At 52.1% G+C, this 16,410-nt stretch overlaps 3 protein-coding genes across 3 annotated transcripts; 2 read left to right on the top strand and 1 right to left on the bottom strand.

The window, feature by feature from the left end:
• The first annotated feature begins 1,028 nt into the window (after positions 1-1,028).
• J3458_001000 (phosphatase 2C) lies at positions 1,029-4,758 on the top strand. Its single transcript, XM_007809794.2, has 3 exons — positions 1,029-1,483; positions 1,842-3,483; positions 3,548-4,758. Exons 2-3 carry the CDS (start codon positions 2,212-2,214, stop codon positions 4,043-4,045), a joined length of 1,770 nt encoding a protein of 589 aa, XP_007807985.1. The 5' UTR covers positions 1,029-1,483; positions 1,842-2,211; the 3' UTR covers positions 4,046-4,758.
• Positions 4,759-7,339: 2,581 nt separating this feature from the next.
• On the top strand, positions 7,340-10,438 carry J3458_000999 (uncharacterized protein; the record flags this gene model as incomplete). Its single annotated transcript, XM_007809793.2, has 2 exons — positions 7,340-10,319; positions 10,392-10,438. The coding sequence occupies 2 exons, from the start codon at positions 7,340-7,342 to the stop codon at positions 10,436-10,438; spliced, it is 3,027 nt and encodes a 1,008-aa protein (XP_007807984.2).
• Positions 10,439-11,885: 1,447 nt separating this feature from the next.
• ARO80_1 (zinc finger transcriptional activator) lies at positions 11,886-15,278 on the bottom strand (the record flags this gene model as incomplete). The annotated part of the gene is made up of 3 exons (XM_066116466.1): positions 11,886-12,271; positions 12,351-14,128; positions 14,218-15,278. 3 exons carry the CDS (start codon positions 15,276-15,278, stop codon positions 11,886-11,888), a joined length of 3,225 nt encoding a protein of 1,074 aa, XP_065978348.1.
• Positions 15,279-16,410: the final 1,132 nt, after the last annotated feature.

The raw sequence follows: 16,410 nt of genomic DNA, 5'->3' as shown, positions 1-16,410 counted from the left end.
TTTAGAGAGACGAAAGATGATGCTTTTTTGTGGTATGCCGGTCCAGTTTGCCCCCCGGCAGTTGTAAGCGTTGTTTCTCGCATGGTAGCTTGCGGGCTGGAATATATCTTGGTTTCATGCTGTTGGCAATTTTGGGATTATCAAATGTGAAACCAGCAAACCAGGTCCAGAACAAAGAGCGTCGTGGCAACAATCTGAGCGCAGAGGGACGTGAATGCCTCTCGCTAATGCCCCGGTTGACCATGAGTTGATTGACCGCTAATATTCCGAAGAACCCGCGAGCTGCTGTCGTGTAGATGCCGCCTGGCATGACCTCGTGCGAACAGGGGGCTTTTTTTTTTTCGGGGGGGGGCGGCAGGGGAAACAAGACATGTCATCATTATGAAGGACAGACGGAGCAAACTTTGAAGACGGACTGACTACTGTAGACTTTATTTACTATGGACATGGGATTTCAGGGAATGGAACCCATTGATGCTCTGCAGATGCCTGGAGGCCGGTCGGTACATTTGGTAGAGTGATGGGAGGGAGCACTGGAAGGGCGTGCCATGCTGAATCTAAAAGTGTCTGGTTCCAATTGTCAGTTGAACAGAACACGGACCAGTTGAGCATGCTTCAATGTTGTTGCGTCCGGATGTCCGGGCCTTGTCGGAACACGCTGTTATCAACGGACTGGAGCGATTGCGTTCAGACTACGGAATGGCCGTGCCCCAATCAATCACTTGTCACTCCCGACTCGACTTAGCTTGACGCGGAGCTTCTAAGCCACTTTGGCTGGGTTCAACAAGGTGACGTCGTCTGGGTCCAGACGCCAAACGCCAACAGGAGCCGGCGGAGAGAGACATCTGGAGCTCCTCAATACTCGATAATAATAGAATAATAACAATGCCTATACACATACCCAAATAGGGACCTAGGTATGTGCATGTTGGTCATCTTCTCCTGCCCTAGGTAACTACCTAGGTATCTGGTATGCACTCCGTACTTAGTAATTCCCCCCCAGCTGCCCAGCCAGCTGCCCAGAACCCCGCCAGAGCCTCCCGGATGCCAGTCCGCCACCAACTTTAGAACTGAGAAGGACCCCTCATTTGCTCACTTGAGCACGGGTCAGGCGCGTCCATTGCTCCTGCATTTCATCCAGCGCTAGCACCCGTCGTCGCCCAGCCCAATCGACCAACCCAGTCGACAGTTGGACCTTGGTCACCGTCACCCAGACGTCGTTTTAACGACGAGTCTCTGCCGACACCTACACACCCTCACCACTGTTCCTCAGTTTGTCCAACACCGCCTTCACCAGCGAGACGGCCATCATCATACGGCCTCATCCCGATAGTAGAACACGCCACCGGGCTGTTGCCTCTCGTATTGCGTCGTTCCAGTCGAACCTTTTGCTACCCAAGCACTGGTTGACACCGCCGCACTTTCCTGTCACCGTCACGCCCGGACGGCCCTGTTCACGCCGCTCTGCTTGCTAGGCATTCTGGTATGTCGTCGTCGTTGTAACCACGGCGTTGTTCGTTTTTTTCTTTTGGTGCCTTTTCTTTAGCTCTGCCATCGTTTTGTCCGACGCCGACGCCGTCACTCGTGTCCATGCGGTGGCATATCGTGGGTGGCGATTCAACCGGAGCAAACATTCAGACTTGCCTGCGCAACATTCATCGAGCTTAACCGCGAGCATTGATTGTTTGGCTGCTGTTTCTCGCCTATACTACCGGGCGCTCCCTTGGACGCCATTTTTAGGCATTGGACGCCACCCTTCCCCCCTCCATTGTCACATTTACCATATAACTTATGCCACCTCCTCACACTGCATCTACAACATTTCTAACTTCTATCAATAGCTGCCCTGGCCTCTTCGCATTTTGAACCGTCATTTTACGCCCAAATTCCGTACTTTCGCTGCTATTTCCTCCCGTGACCAAGCATAATCTAGAGCTACTACAGCAACTCACCAGATTCGAGTCCTACTCCCCTCCCCCTTTCCCCCCCGACGAGGATTATTTTGGGTTCAGTCGTCGTACATTGTTTTCTCATTTTCCATTGTTTTATATACTCAATAAATCCTTCGACTGTCTTTGACGGCATCCGGGTCTTTGTTACGTTCTTGCTCAACCCAACACTTCCTACCCAGATTCTTGCCTCACCTCCACAAAGCTGGCAGGCAACAAGCGCCGCAGTCTCTCCTCTCAAGGAGGAAGCCTGCTGAATAGAATGTTTGGCGGGAGTCCCAATTCTCCAGGATTAAAGACAGAGAGCGAACCGAAAGCTGAAACAAAGCCTCCTTCGCCTGGCTCAAGTCCCAAAGCCAACTCTCTGGCTCCCATCAAAACGACTATTACCTCGCCTGCAAGCGGCGAGAAACGAAGTGGCAATGGCAGCACCCGCTGTAATGACACGGGGGGCTCTACGGATAAGAAACGTAGGAGTAGCGGTGTCGGGAGTAAAGCGAGTAGCTTCCTTGCATCGGCTAAGAATACCTTGAACTTCTCCCAGGTCGGTCGTGGAAACTCCGATCTGAGTGCTCAGACGCCTTTGCAGAAGTTGGGTAAGCAAGATCCCGCCTTGGCAGTCCCCCAGGGCCAGCATAACAATTCCGCGGGCGAATCGTTACCCGGCCCGAAGTCTACATTCCGAGTCGGCGTTTGGGAAGATAGGAACAAGAAATGTCGTCGGACCATGGAAGACACCCACGCATTCTTGTACAATTTCTTGGCGACTCCTCAGCCTAATAGCGACGCCCCGTCCAAAGCCAAGTCCGAGAAGAACGACCCCGAAGGAAATGGCAACGACATGTTGGAATCCGACAACGGATACTTTGCCATCTTTGATGGCCATGCTGGCACTTTTGCTGCTGACTGGTGCGGGAAGAAGCTCCATCTTATTCTCGAGGATGTTATTCGAAAGAATCCAACTGCGGCTATACCGGAGTTACTAGATCAGACCTTCACCACGGTGGATACACAGCTAGAAAAACTCCCACTGAAGAATAGCGGCTGTACGGCTGCCATTGCCGTGTTGCGATGGGAGGATCGTGTGTCTAATGAGAAATCTGCTGCGGGGTCGACAAAACAGACACCCAAGACGAACGAGGCAAACAACCCTGATAAAGACAAGCCATCTAATTCGCCGCGTGGCCGTACTGCTTCTGCCTCATCCACCGACACTCAGCTGAAGCCGAAGCCACCCACCACCAGGCAACGCATTTTATACACGGCTAATGTCGGCGATGCTCGCATTATCCTATGTCGTGGCGGCAAGGCGTTGCGGCTGTCATATGACCACAAGGGAAGTGACGAAAATGAAGGCAAACGGATTGCCAATGCCGGCGGACTGATTCTGAATAATCGTGTCAACGGCGTTCTGGCAGTGACCCGTGCACTAGGTGACGCATATATGAAGGAACTTGTCACCAGCCACCCATACACGACAGAAACTGTTATACAATCTGATACGGATGAATTCATCATTATTGCATGCGATGGGGTAAGTGAAATTCCTGAGTGGAATAGGCTGCTTTAACTGGCTAACTGGATTCCTTTCTTATCAGTTGTGGGATGTTTGTAGCGACCAGGACGCTGTCGACCTGGTTCGGGACGTCCAAGATCCAATCACTGCGTCAAAACAGCTGGTGGATCATGCGTTGAGTAGATTCAGCACCGACAATTTGTCCTGCATGATTGTTCGCTTTGATAAGACTGCCACGGTAGCTCAAGGCGTGAGTACTAGTGAGAGTGAAGGCGGATCGGACCGCAGCGCGGCGGCCAGGTTCAGTGAAGCTGAGAAGATCGTATCGGACACCAAGCAGGCAATCGCCGAAGGCACCGTGCCTGCAGTTGGAGTGTCTGCCAGCAACAGCGGTCGGGGATATGACACGATACCTACAGAGGGAGGAGAATTTATTGTGACTACGCTGAGTGAGTCCGTCGAGGAGGAGACAGAGAGTGCTGTTGCGGAGGACGACAGCCCCGAAGTGTCAACAAAAGGCAAAGACGCCCCAGAGACGGCAGAGGCTGCAACAAAGCCTGATGAGGGATCCGAGAAATGAAGGCACTTGGCGTGCTAGTTGCGGACATGCACACGTCTGGTTAGGCATGACATTGGTATGACGGCAGAGAAGAGACGACGGGCAAGTTGAAATATGTCTTCAAATTAGCAACACATTTGCTGCTTTCAATGATATTTGCATTATGAGTTTTTGTTTCTGAAGTTCGGTATTTAGGCTCGGTGTGCCGTTTCGGCTCGACTCGACTCGACTCGACTTGACTTCTAGTGAAGGGACTGTAGAACCACCCAGGTAGCCATGACGTATGGATGAATCGGGCATAGGATCTTCATGTTGGCCATGCACTTGTTTGGCCTCAGAGGCTATTTGCAGTCGTTGAATGATTTTCTTTTTGACAGCAGTTGGCAATCAACAGCCTATTAATATTATTACAAGGGACTGAATGAGCGGATGGGGCTGGCTTTGGGTGATGTCGGCGCTTTGACGCTTTTCTTTTCGTCATTCATTCATTCTCATTCATCTCCCCCTTCCCTCCTCCTCCTTCTTCTTTTTAATTTTCTTTCTTTTTAAATGTTGATGCACAGAACAACTAGTAGCCAGCTCCCTGGATCCTGAGGTGGCAACGTCAAGAAAAGATGGTGGCGTTTGTGTGGAGGACATGGCGTGCACGGGCGATTGCACGACGACAAAGCGCCAAATAACATTGAACTGCTAACTACCTAGGTACCTAGGTAGGCACTAGTAGTAGGTAGTGTTGTCATGTCTGATAGGAACGTTGGGGATTGGTAGTGCAGCGATTTCCACTGCGTCCAGCTTCGTAAGGCTACGGCACCAAGACACCTAGTATTTAAGTTATTTATGTACCAAGGAGGCAGGTGTTTGATGAGCACCGACTTGGAAACGTGGGCGCCACCACAAACCACAGACCTCTGTCTCCCTTTCTTGCTCGACCGTTGGCCAATCCACAAAGGTTCGGCGGAGCAGCTCAGCAGCTCAGCAACCCAGTACCTCGGTGCCCTCCGCTCAATGGTCACTGTTGCCCCTGGCCGCGGCCCGGGCTTTCGATGCAACGGGGCGCCGAATCACCCATAAGCGCGTCAAATGCAAAGGACTTGCGTGCTTGATGTATCCCCTCGGAGCAGTTAAGGCTCCAACGAGGTCACGGACAAGGATTATAGCAAATTAAAAGCCCACATTTTAATGGTACATGGATCTCCTAGTAATTTACACTATGAAAAAAGTACCGACATTCCTTCAAGTTACAAAGGGCTACATTAGAAGTCTCGCAGCCTCAACGCGATTAACGAGCTGCCCGGCGGCGATTGAGGGCATCGCGATATGAAGGTTAAAAAGGTTAGAATCTCGGCCTACGAGCCTCAACAGGTGGGTTATTAGGCCGGCAGGTGTTATCAGCTACCTGCTCACGTGTGCTATTTTCGTCATCTATTAAAAATTCGCCGTTAAAGACCTCTAATACGGCTTCTTGTGAGGCTATTGGAATGTTAAGACTCATCAGTACTAGCTTCTCACCAAAGTCACTTAAGGTAACCAGGTATTGTGGGTCCCGTGACCTCGTTGGAGCCTTAACTGCTCTGAGGGGATTAGCATTAAGTGCCAAGCCTGGCGCTGGATGGCAGGCAATTGTGAGTGGGAAAATGGGATGGACGCCAGTCGATGCGTCTCCGTGCCATTTACGGAGTACCATCTCCATTTTCCTTCTCCCCCTTGCCCCGATTCCGTCCCCAGTCCAACTGCCCCCCTTCGAGCCACAGCCATTCCATCAAAGATTGCATATGTACCGGTTGACCCCTTAAGTGCCATCTACTATCCGTCAATTGATCTATACAGGGGCTGTCGGTTTCCTGCACTGTTCATTTCAACTCCCATGCAGTTAGTTATGTGCCCTTGAATAGTCTTTGGAGCTGTGTCTTTTCTTCGAGCTCGTGCCTCTTAGTTTCTCCTTGTCTTGTTCCTCATTGCTCCCCTGGTGAGGAGCCAACTCGGGCGTGACGCTCGCGCGCGCACACACACTCTCTACTTTTTTTTCCCTTTTCCCTTTTTCCCTTTTGCCATCCCTCTTTCTCCCTTTCTTCTTTGTTCACCTGGTGAGAGATCCACGCCGTAGACCAAGCGCTGCGCATGTGTTGCACTGCCGAGTCCGCTAACATCGTCTTTGTCTGCAGTCACTGCTTTTCCCCTGTGTGTCTCGGGGCCTAACCTCGTCGACGAACTCGATCCATCGCCATCCACACGGCGGTTTTCCGGTGCCACCATTGTAACGCCATTCCAGCGGGCAAATCCTTGGTTGACCTCGGGGTTGTTTGCTCTTATCCCACCAACCCAGGCTAAACGACGCTCCGCACCAAGGGAGAACCCCCTTTAGTTCGTTCTGCCCTTTCTATTCGCTGCTTCCGACTTGTTGAAGCACTGCGTTACATACGTCCTGCCCATGTTGGAACCCCGGTCTCTATTTTTGTCGACAACTTTGACCCGAGAGTTTCTCCTCTTCAACTCTTCAGACAAAGGGACCCTCGATTAGCCGCTGCCCACACCCTGTCTCCCGTTTCGATATATCAAACATTACTGAGCATCTGTCAGACCGCATCGATAGGATACTCAAGGTTTTGGGGGTACGATTTGAGGGAACAAAGCAAACGACCATGTCGCTCAATGGCTTTGATGACCCTAAAGTGGTAGAAGCGTATGAAGCTGCAACCGCCGAGCCTGGAGGCTGGTACGTGTATCTAACCCTAATCCGCCACTGTAGTCTCCGAACGGAGCAGAATACCGCTAGCTTCGGACAGTGGAGACGTGACATCTTTGTTTATTATGATGCTTACCGCTTGGTAGGTTTCTTCTCAAATACGAGAGCCGAGATGAGATCGAAGTGCTTAGTCGAGGAAATGGCGGAATAGTTGAGGTACGCAATGCTATTGCCGGATATGAGGAGACGAGCCCATTGTATGGCTTTCTAAAGTACCGGAGGCGGAGTGTGATTATCAAGTATTTGCCAGAGGACTGCTCAAGGATTATTCAAGGTATGTGCATTTCCATCATATAGCTAGCTACAGTGTCAGACGACCCGCTGTCTGGCCAGAGTATGACGTGTTTCTCACACCATCGAATTCAAACTGACGACGCTACTTTCCGCCTTCTCTAGCTCGCGTTGCGGTTCATTTCAACGCTGTCTGCGAAAGATTCTCACCGTATGACACAACCTTCGAAATAACCACTGCTGCCGAATTGAAAGACTCGAAGCTTTCCGCAGCATGCTCCTTGCACACCGCATCCTGCTCGACCTCGTCATCAACCAGCTCTCTGCGTCGGAGACGACTTATGGAAATCACAGAGGAGGAAGAGGAAGAGCAACGAGCCACAAAACGTCAGTCTGTGCAAGACGCCGACGGAAGTCGGCCAGAGTCTCTTACCGGTCGACTGTCAATATCCGAACCTGTCACGCTTAACTCGGAGCTCGCATCCTCCCCTGAGAACAGCAAGTTTTCTGCAGCGACAACGTCCGAGCTGCCTCAGTTTGTTGGTGCGGATGAACGTCCCACTTCTCCCGAGAGCGACGTCTATACTTACGGGTCATACCCGTACGGCAAACCAAAGGTGAAGCTCGGTCCACGCCCTTCTGTTGATGCCAATGGTCGACCCCAAACCGCTGGCAATTTCCGGCCTGTATCTGCTATTCCTGCTGGGTTCAAGATGTTTGGAAAAGGTGGTAAGAAGGGAAAGAGCAGGGACCGACAAAATTCTTTATCATCCCCACATGAGGAGCTTGCAAGCCCCAACTTTTCAGTGGCTGTAAATCCGACTTTTGATGATGGTCAGGAAAGGCCAGTTACTAGTTCGGGCTTGTCTGTTGACTCATTACCCTTGCCTGGATCTACACCCAAGAAACCGACAATAAGCCGTGAGAAGGCCCGGTTGATGAAGGCCAAACAGTTGCGAGATCAAAAGAAGAAAATGAGCATGCTGCCGTCGTCCGAAGCAGTTCCAGCCGACGGCGAGGAGCTTAAGAGTGTCGTGGATGATGCCACACCGGGGCAAGACGAGGCTATATCATGTTCCGATCCCCTTTCCGAAACGGACAGGCGCCTTTCATTAAACAAGGACGACTCTGGTATCATGCTGGAAACTGCGACCTCTGTGGCTCCAAATGACCAGAATTCAGACCTCGCCCCTTCCGACTCCCACCCAGCAAGCCCTCTGGTTGGGTCTTCTGATGCGGGCCATTCCACGAAAGCTTCATCCATCTCAGAGTCGACCGATGAGACAGTACACGCCAAAGAGGAGGAGCAGTCATCAGAAACTAAGGAGAAGCATCCTCATGATTCTGTTCGCGGTAACCTCGAAGAAACAACACACATTATCGATGGCCCAACTGATGGTGAACCCAAGTCTGATGCGGGAGTGACGGTTGATGAGCATACTGTCCAGGAGCCTTTGGATACGATGAAGAATTTGGGGCGAGGTACTGATAGTACTGCAGCTCTGATTGCAGAATCCTCGCGCGATTCCGAGGATGTCTCCGCACCGGATGGCGATAAAAACTACGACGAGAAGATCAGCCTAGAGGCCAATGCATTGCCGCTTTCCAAAGTCTCCGCAAATGGTACCCGCAATCTCGAAGAAGATGGGCAAACTCTCACTGAAAACGATAACATAGTAGAAACTGGGAAGAAGGCGAATGATGATGACGAGGTCCACTTGGCTCGGGAGGAGAAGCAGGCCAAGCGCGAGATGCAGATATTGCCTATACAGACAGCAAACTTGAAAATGGAGGAGAATTTCGAGGATGAAATACAGAGCGCGGTAGTTGAGGAGGCGACGTCGGCAACAGTTATCAAGACGCCCCTCACCCCTAGCTTTCCCCCAAGTCCTAGCAAAGCACAAAACAGCTACACAGTTAGGACTGTATCGAACCCCGTCCGTGGCAATCTGGTTCTTCCATCCGATGTCAGCCAATCCTCAGCGCGGTCCATGAGTTCTAGTGCCGCCTACTTGAACCACATCGCTCAGAAACAACACGGGGGCAACCTGGCCAAGAAGTCCAATATTGGCTCAGGCATCTCTGAGCGAATCAAGGCACTTGAACAGCGCTCTGCACCCTCGACAGATGCTCTGGCGCCTCCGGCGAGAGAAAGACCCTCATCAACTTTTTTCGCCGTGAAGAGGCGCGAGCCATCTAGATCACCGTCCGTCATGGACAGAGCAAATTCATTCCGAAATTCGACTCCTCCATCCCCGGAGCGAACAGTGGATTCCTCACCAGAGGGAAGAAGACACAATCGTCTGGGACGATCAGGCTCAGTAAGCAGCCGTTTATCCATGTTTGAATCAGCACCTGGATCGCGAAACCTTGCAGTTCCTACTGCGGCCCCCGGCCGCGGCCGACCAGAATCTGTCTCTGTTACCGCACGCATCATTCGTGATCCTAATCAACCGGTGCAGATGGGCTTCGAGACTTCTAGAGATCCATCTGAATACAACCCTCTAGAGTTGAAACAGTCACCGCTTCTAGTAGACCACCAGGCGGCCTCTCCAGGAAAAGACTACCCAACCACGGAACCGGCATCTGAACACACAACTGAAACCCACGAACATGGGAAGTCGGGCAAGCCTCGACAATCGTCGCTCAGCATTGTCAAGGGCTTCAGGAAGGAAAGACGCAAGTCGGTGACTTCAGACGGCAGCAACCCTGCCTGCTCGCCTACACGGCCAGATACAATGCATGGGAGCGCTACCTTCTCTCCTCGTCTTTCAATTAGCAGCCGTCGGTCGTCTTTTAGTAGGGAACGTGACGTCGTCTTGTCGCCTGCAGACTCGGGATCTGGAGACGATGCTAAGTCGACCAATGGGGACAAGAAGATCTCTCGAGCTAGCCGGTTCATGCACCGTCTCTCTCAGCTCTCAGGATCCCGTTCCAAGAACAACCTGTTAGTTACATCACCATCGACGACAAAGGAGGAGACCCGAGAACCTGTTCAATCGCGCCCGTCAACTACTGGGTCCCCGACTATTGTATCTTACATGGGCGACGTCAATGTTCAATTCCCGGACAATTTACTCTGGAAACGCCGAAACATGTGCCTCGATTCTCAGGGGTACCTGATTCTGAGCGCCTTGCCTGCCCAAAACGGCCGACCTGCGCAAGGCACGAAGCGATATCATCTCAGTGACTTCCGCGCCCCGTACACTCCGGATGTGGAGGTACAAGAACTCCCGAATAGCGTGGTTCTGGATCTCATCGAGGGTTCAGGCATTCAGGTAGCGTGCGAGGACCGCGCTGGACAACTGAGAGTCCTGCAAAGTAAGTTGTGACGAATCTTGACGTGCTGTTTCTGCCAAAACCTAACGACATGTAAATTGACATCTTCTCTAGTCCTGCAAGAAGCCCATGCTACTCGTGGTACCACCTATGCACTTTGAGCATTTGTGCATACACCCATGTTCTCTTGTTTCGCTCTATTCCTTGTCCTTTCTTTCCTTGATTCAAAATACCCCATCCATTTTGCTCCGGTGGTCACTTGCTTTCTGTTTTGTTTCCACTCGCACATCACAATAGCATCGTGTACCAATATGATGCAACGCCACGCCCTCCAACGATATGCCAGCATTTTGCCATCCCAACCTTCACACAGTCTCTGTCTCGCATGCTTCTCTTTTGTTCCTTGTCATCTTCTTCTGGCTCAAAAGAATACCACGGCTTTCTTATTTTCGGGCAACCGTCTGCTGTCTTGGGGAGAAACAGAAAAGATTTTTTTTTTGTTTTGCTTTCGGGTTATTTGTGCTGCTTGCTCTTCCTCTTTTCTTACTGCAACAGCATTCTTTAATCATTCTATCGAAGAGCGAAGCGATTGATCTTCCATTTAATTAAGCCATATCAGCCATGTAGCCTAGTTGTCAGAGTCGAGAGGATGCGGCCGCAACTTTCGTACTTTTGTGTCAGAATCTTCCTCCCTATTTTTTATTTAGTGTCTATTCTAGTGCACAAGTTGCCGCTTCATCTGTCCGATGCAGGGGTGATATTCCGGACTGGACCAGTGTACACGGCTACTGGGAAGGTGGGAAGAAAAGGAGCAAGAAGCATGGAATGGAGCTGTTGTATCGAGTACTTTTAGCCGGTGTGCGTGGACATGATTCGGCTGACGCCAGGGGAACCAAAGTATAGTGGCAGTTTTGCGTATCCTCTTTAGAATACCCACCATACTTGAATACAAGTTCCACGACAATGCCTGCCTGCCCGTCCGCCTATGTCAAGTTGTCTGTCTTGATTGAGCTTCTACTTATCAAGCTACAACAGTCGACCCATTATTCCTCAGCAAACATCTCTCTCGCAGCAGTATTGCTTGCCCCCAACCCACGTCATGGCACGAGCATGGCTCCTTGACGACTCACACCTCTATGCTTGTTGAAATGATAACATATGTGAAGGATACTGTAAATCAGAAGATTGTATGCGTTCCCCTCCCCTAGACGAAACTACCAAATCAGACTAAACCGACATTTGAGCCTCCAAAGACGGGCCAGAACCCAACTCACACGGCAACACCAGAAATAAAGCAGCCCCAAACACCGTAAGAGTAATGACGAACAATTTTTTTTCCCCGACCCTTTTCGCCAAATTCGCTGTAAAATGTGGCACAATGAGAAACCGCCGCTTGTAAAAGTAAACCCATATTTAGAACAAGAAAAAGAAGGATGAACAAAGGAGAGTCAAACAATTACCAAAAGTCATAACTGGTTGATTGCAACCATTGCGTCGATTGCCATCGCTCTCATCAAATCATTTCCCATTACCAAACACCAGCGAGGTGTGTTCTTCTCTCTTGTGAATTGTAGCTTTTTAGTTAGATCGCTGTGAGGCCCGAGTATTTTAGCCCTGCGTCCCGGCATTCCCATTCGCCGAACCGGGTCCGTCAATGCTTGAAAATTGCACTGGGTCCATTGCCATGTACTCCAACAGATCCAATCCGCCAACATTGACACCTTCGGCCGTCATAGCAACGGAGCTGTCTCCCATGTTTTGAAAAAAGGCCGGACCCGGTGGTAGGTACCACATTTCATTGCCTGGGTTGTCCCAGCCCTCGAAAAGTTGCATTTCCACGCCATTGGAAGGAGCAGCTCCATTGTTTTCGACATGCGCTGCTGGTGTTGAAGGTCCTATAGACGACGCGCTAGGATAAGGAAAGTTGCCGGCGGACAAGTCGAATGGCGTAGCTGAGATATTGTTGCCCTCGACGCTGGGGGAAGCGGGACGATCTGCCAAGGAAAACACCTACAGTCAGTTCAAAGCCTTGTAATACTCGCATCCTCATCCAAGGAAATGATTGGTACTTACATTGTCCAGTGAGGCCTTCTCGCAATTTCTGGGCATGTCGGCCCACCCAGCTTGCACTATGGTCGCCCTGGCCGCCGGCCGCCGCAACACCAGGCATAGGGCCTTCGGGCAGTGGAGTTTGATCCTTGCCGGAACCCTGCTGCATAGTCGGCGCCTGGATAAAACGATTTCTTAGTCGACTTGTCAGTGTCTCGAGGAGATCGGCAAACCGGATGCCTAAATGGACATCGTCTACAACACAGTTTCGGAGCGCTTCCACGGTAGCATCCATAAGTTCAATGCTGATCTTTACATCTGATCGCGGGGCACCCAAAGCAAATGTCTTTAGCAAGAACATAGCTCCACTGATGATACGAAAATAAGTTCGGACTGGAGCATGCTTCAGGTAGCCGCCTGGCAGAAGGCCCTCGACCACGGTGCGCAGCAAGTTCCGACACCCGTCAACGACCTCTCGGACGTATTCTTGATCATTAATCGTGAAGCCACCAAGTTGTCCCAGTGGCAACTTGCCATAGTTTATCATTGTCTGCGGGGACAATTGGGTCGGTCCATTTGTGGCCTGTCCATCGGCACCGTGGCCGTTCGCATTTTGTCCGGCATTGTTGGTGCATCGCTCTACCACCGCCTGGAGGGACAGAGAATTGACGTAAATACGTACATACTCGTACTCAATGGTAAGGATGTGCCTGATAAACTGAGGGAGGCGGAAAAGTTCAAATTCCCGATACCAGTCCTTCAGTAAAGGACTGTACTCTCGAAGTAGCTCCACATATCGTCCTGACTGGATGATTTCCGTGGTGTATTTTCTGGAGCGAAACAGTTTTTCATTACCAACATGCATAGCGTTACTGATTCCGGCCCAACAGTGGATGATTTGATCATCAAGTTCTAGATCCGGCACGTAGTTGAAACCGTTCGCCATGGAGGATGTGCTCGGGGTGTTTCCTTCGTTGGTTGCGGTGCGCCGTCTTGCCACTGCTGGGTCAGCTTTGCGAAGGTGTTCTGGAGTCATGCTTGTCCAGCCCAACCGACCAGCCAGCTGGGAGGTGTAAATGAGTAACAAGCGCTTGATACGGTTGGCTCTCGTTCTGTAGGTTTCGTCCATGTACTCTGGGCGCGTAATTGTATCGTCCTTGAGCATCTCATCAATGTCATCAAAGACACCCAGCTCGTACCCAAGACCCATAGCAGTACTGAGAAGCATCCAGCACATGCGATCACTCCTCCAAGCCGGCTCGAGCCAGCTCTCTATTCTTTTACCCCCAAAGCCAGCACCTACGTTTCTGCTTGGGTCGTCAGACGAAGCCGTCGGCCCAATGTTGTAATCAGGAAGCATGAGCTCGTCGGTGGCTTCTTGAGGAGGGAAGTGTAAGGCACGGGGGTGCCACTCGGTCAAAATCAGCAGCGATTCAATGGTTCCCAGGGTTCGCAGACTGCCTTTTCTCATGCCGCGCCAAGGCGCAGTGCTGCTTGTTTCCGTCTCCTCCATAATCATTGACGAAGAACCAGGGCCACCAGAGCCACAGAACCCGCCACCGAAGGCTTCTTGACCCCACAGACAACGCTCAATCATTCCTCGAAGGTAGGTCCAAAGCTGCTCTGGAATGGCATGCGAACGACAGTGACCTCCAGTCCCGGGCATTTGACGATATCTCGAGGAGATTGTAAGAAGGGTAACGGTGAGGATTGGTTCTTCGGTAAGGAGCGTGAGATGGGAGGCGGGGTCGCTGAAGGTTGGTGGTGAAATGGGTGTCATGGGTGACAGGTACTTGTAATAGCTGTAAGTGACGGGGAGGTTAGCAAATACTGGACAGATCCCCAAACTTGTAGTCAGATGGCTCTATCTGGCCGATCGTGGTAGGCCTACTAGTCAATATACTCTATAGCTTCTTGAGCAGTGAACCAACCAGCTCTAACAAAACGGAACCGTGACCAAGCACGCAAGGCCTCTGCGTATCCAGGTTGAGCTCTCAAAGCTGGTTGCTGCGCAAGAACAGGATCCACAGACCGTTGCTGTGTCTGTTGCGGTGCGGTATCTTGAAACTGGCGCTGGGGTACATGAAGTTCTGCCTCGGGCTTCGCGGCGGACATAGATCTCGGTCTCGGGATGTCTCTATTCGCGGTGTCCTGTGGCGTGGGCTGGTGGGTTGGTGCTGTAGTTGCCGAAGCGATGCTTTCCTCACGTCCATGGTTGTTCGCAGCGGGACTACTCAAGTCAGCACTGTTCACCATCTTGCCAGACGACTCGACAACAGACCTATCGGTTGCAGCCTTGTAGAGTAGGTCTAGCGCGTCATGGGGGTTGTACACGGCACGGCGCATAGCTGTCTGGGCCTCGAGGTTTTCCAGATTGGCATCGCCGTCACCATCGAGCTCGGAATCTCTGCGCTGCCTCGGCTTGCTCCCGTCGGGTCGGCGCAGAGGATGGCTGCGGCCATGAGAGCCGCCGGGAGTGAGCGGGACTTCGCTGTAGAAGCGAGGGTCGAGACGAGGTGGTGGGCTTTCACCGGCATGGAGCCTTTTACGTCCGTTTCGAATGATGTACTCGTCGACGTCGCTGCCTTCATCGTCATCGGTCTTTCGTTTCCGGCGAGTGGCGGAGAAGAAACATTCTTTGCTCTCACGGCGGCAGCGCACGCATGGCGGGTCATGAGGGTTGTCGACGCTGCCTAGGTCGCACCGCACTTTGCGGCGGCGGCATGGAATACAGGCCTGGTAAACGCGCTTGTGTTGAGGATTCTGGGCTGAGGATTGGTGGCCAGCCGCCTGAGACGACGACTGGTGCTTCTGCTGTTGCTGAGGCTGGCCTGGTGTGTCTCCAGCTCCCGACGACGGCCCGGTCTGATGCGATTGCTGGCGGGCACCAGGCGTCGCAGAGACACTGGGGCTTGACGCAGAAGTGCCAGCACCGAACTGAGGTTGGGCCATGCCGGGCGAGGCAGCAATAAGGCTCTGTGACGTTGTGACAGTGCGTTGTTGTTGGAACTTCGGTTTGCGGCGGATTATCAGTGGAAGCGCAGTCGAAGGGCCGCGCAAGGCCGCGGAGAAGCGTCAGTGGTCAGCGTCCCCGTCTCGGGCGTTATCAGCGTGGGCAAAAAAAAAAAGGAAAGTGTCTGGTCAGCAAAAGGCGGGCAGTTAAATGAGTGGGCAGCGACCAGTAGCTGTTCCCAAGCCAGATCGATCGTTTCCGGTTGCCGCGAGCAGCGGGCTCAGGTGTGTAGTGGGCGAGGAAGAGGGTGAAGAAGTGGGTGGAGTGGGTGAGTGGGTGGAGTCAGCCCTGGGTGTCGTCTCGTCTCTGGGTGTCTTTCTAGGCGAGAGCAAGCGGGGTCAGTATCGAGAGCATGTCGAGAGCACGTCGGTGTCCCCTCACCCAGTCGGCTTCGAGGCAGGTCTCCTCACGTCGTCAGCCAGCAAGTTAAACCTAGGGCTGCCAAAGGTTCCTGGTGTGCGTGCGGCGAGTTGGTGCCGCGGGCTGGGCCAGCCGTCGCTGGTTTTCTGGGCACCGCGAACGCAATACTTGGCAGCCGGCCAAAATATAAGTTTGGTATGAGAAGCAAGTTGCAACACCACGCATGCGATGTGACTGCTGGGCTGCAGATTTCCCCGTCCCCTGGCATGGACGGACTGCGAAAGCGTTCAGGTGGTTCAGGTGTGAAGGCCCGGCATTCAAACGTCAAACAAGTCCAGATGGTGAGTGTGCAATCTTGGAAAGTCTCAACCTTGGTCTGATTAGTTTCTGCGTAGGGGAGCTCAGACCCCCTCACAGCCCTGAATGTCAAGAACTAGGAAGGTCCAGGTGGTTGTTGTTCCCCGGACTTTGGGGTTTAAGTGGGCGTTGTGGAAAAAGGAAGGAAGGACAGAACAGCGGGAGAAGGAGCTGCCGGCGTTTCTGAAATTAGCCGGATGGCCTTCAACCATATGTATGTATCCAGTACGTACGGCCCCGGCGTTCCTGGCGTAGTCACTCTAGGTATCTTTTGACTCGGGCGTCAGAGTGAAAAAGAAAAACGTTTTTCTTTCTTTGCTCTTCTTCCACCTTACTTGGGCTGACTTACCCCTT

The sequence above is a fragment of the Metarhizium acridum genome (assembly GCF_019434415.1).
Source record: "Metarhizium acridum strain ARSEF 324 chromosome Unknown scaffold_1, whole genome shotgun sequence".
In the NCBI taxonomy this organism is placed as follows: domain Eukaryota; kingdom Fungi; phylum Ascomycota; class Sordariomycetes; order Hypocreales; family Clavicipitaceae; genus Metarhizium; species Metarhizium acridum.
The sequence above is the reverse complement of the archived record's forward strand: the minus strand, read 5'-3'. Positions and strand labels throughout refer to the sequence as shown.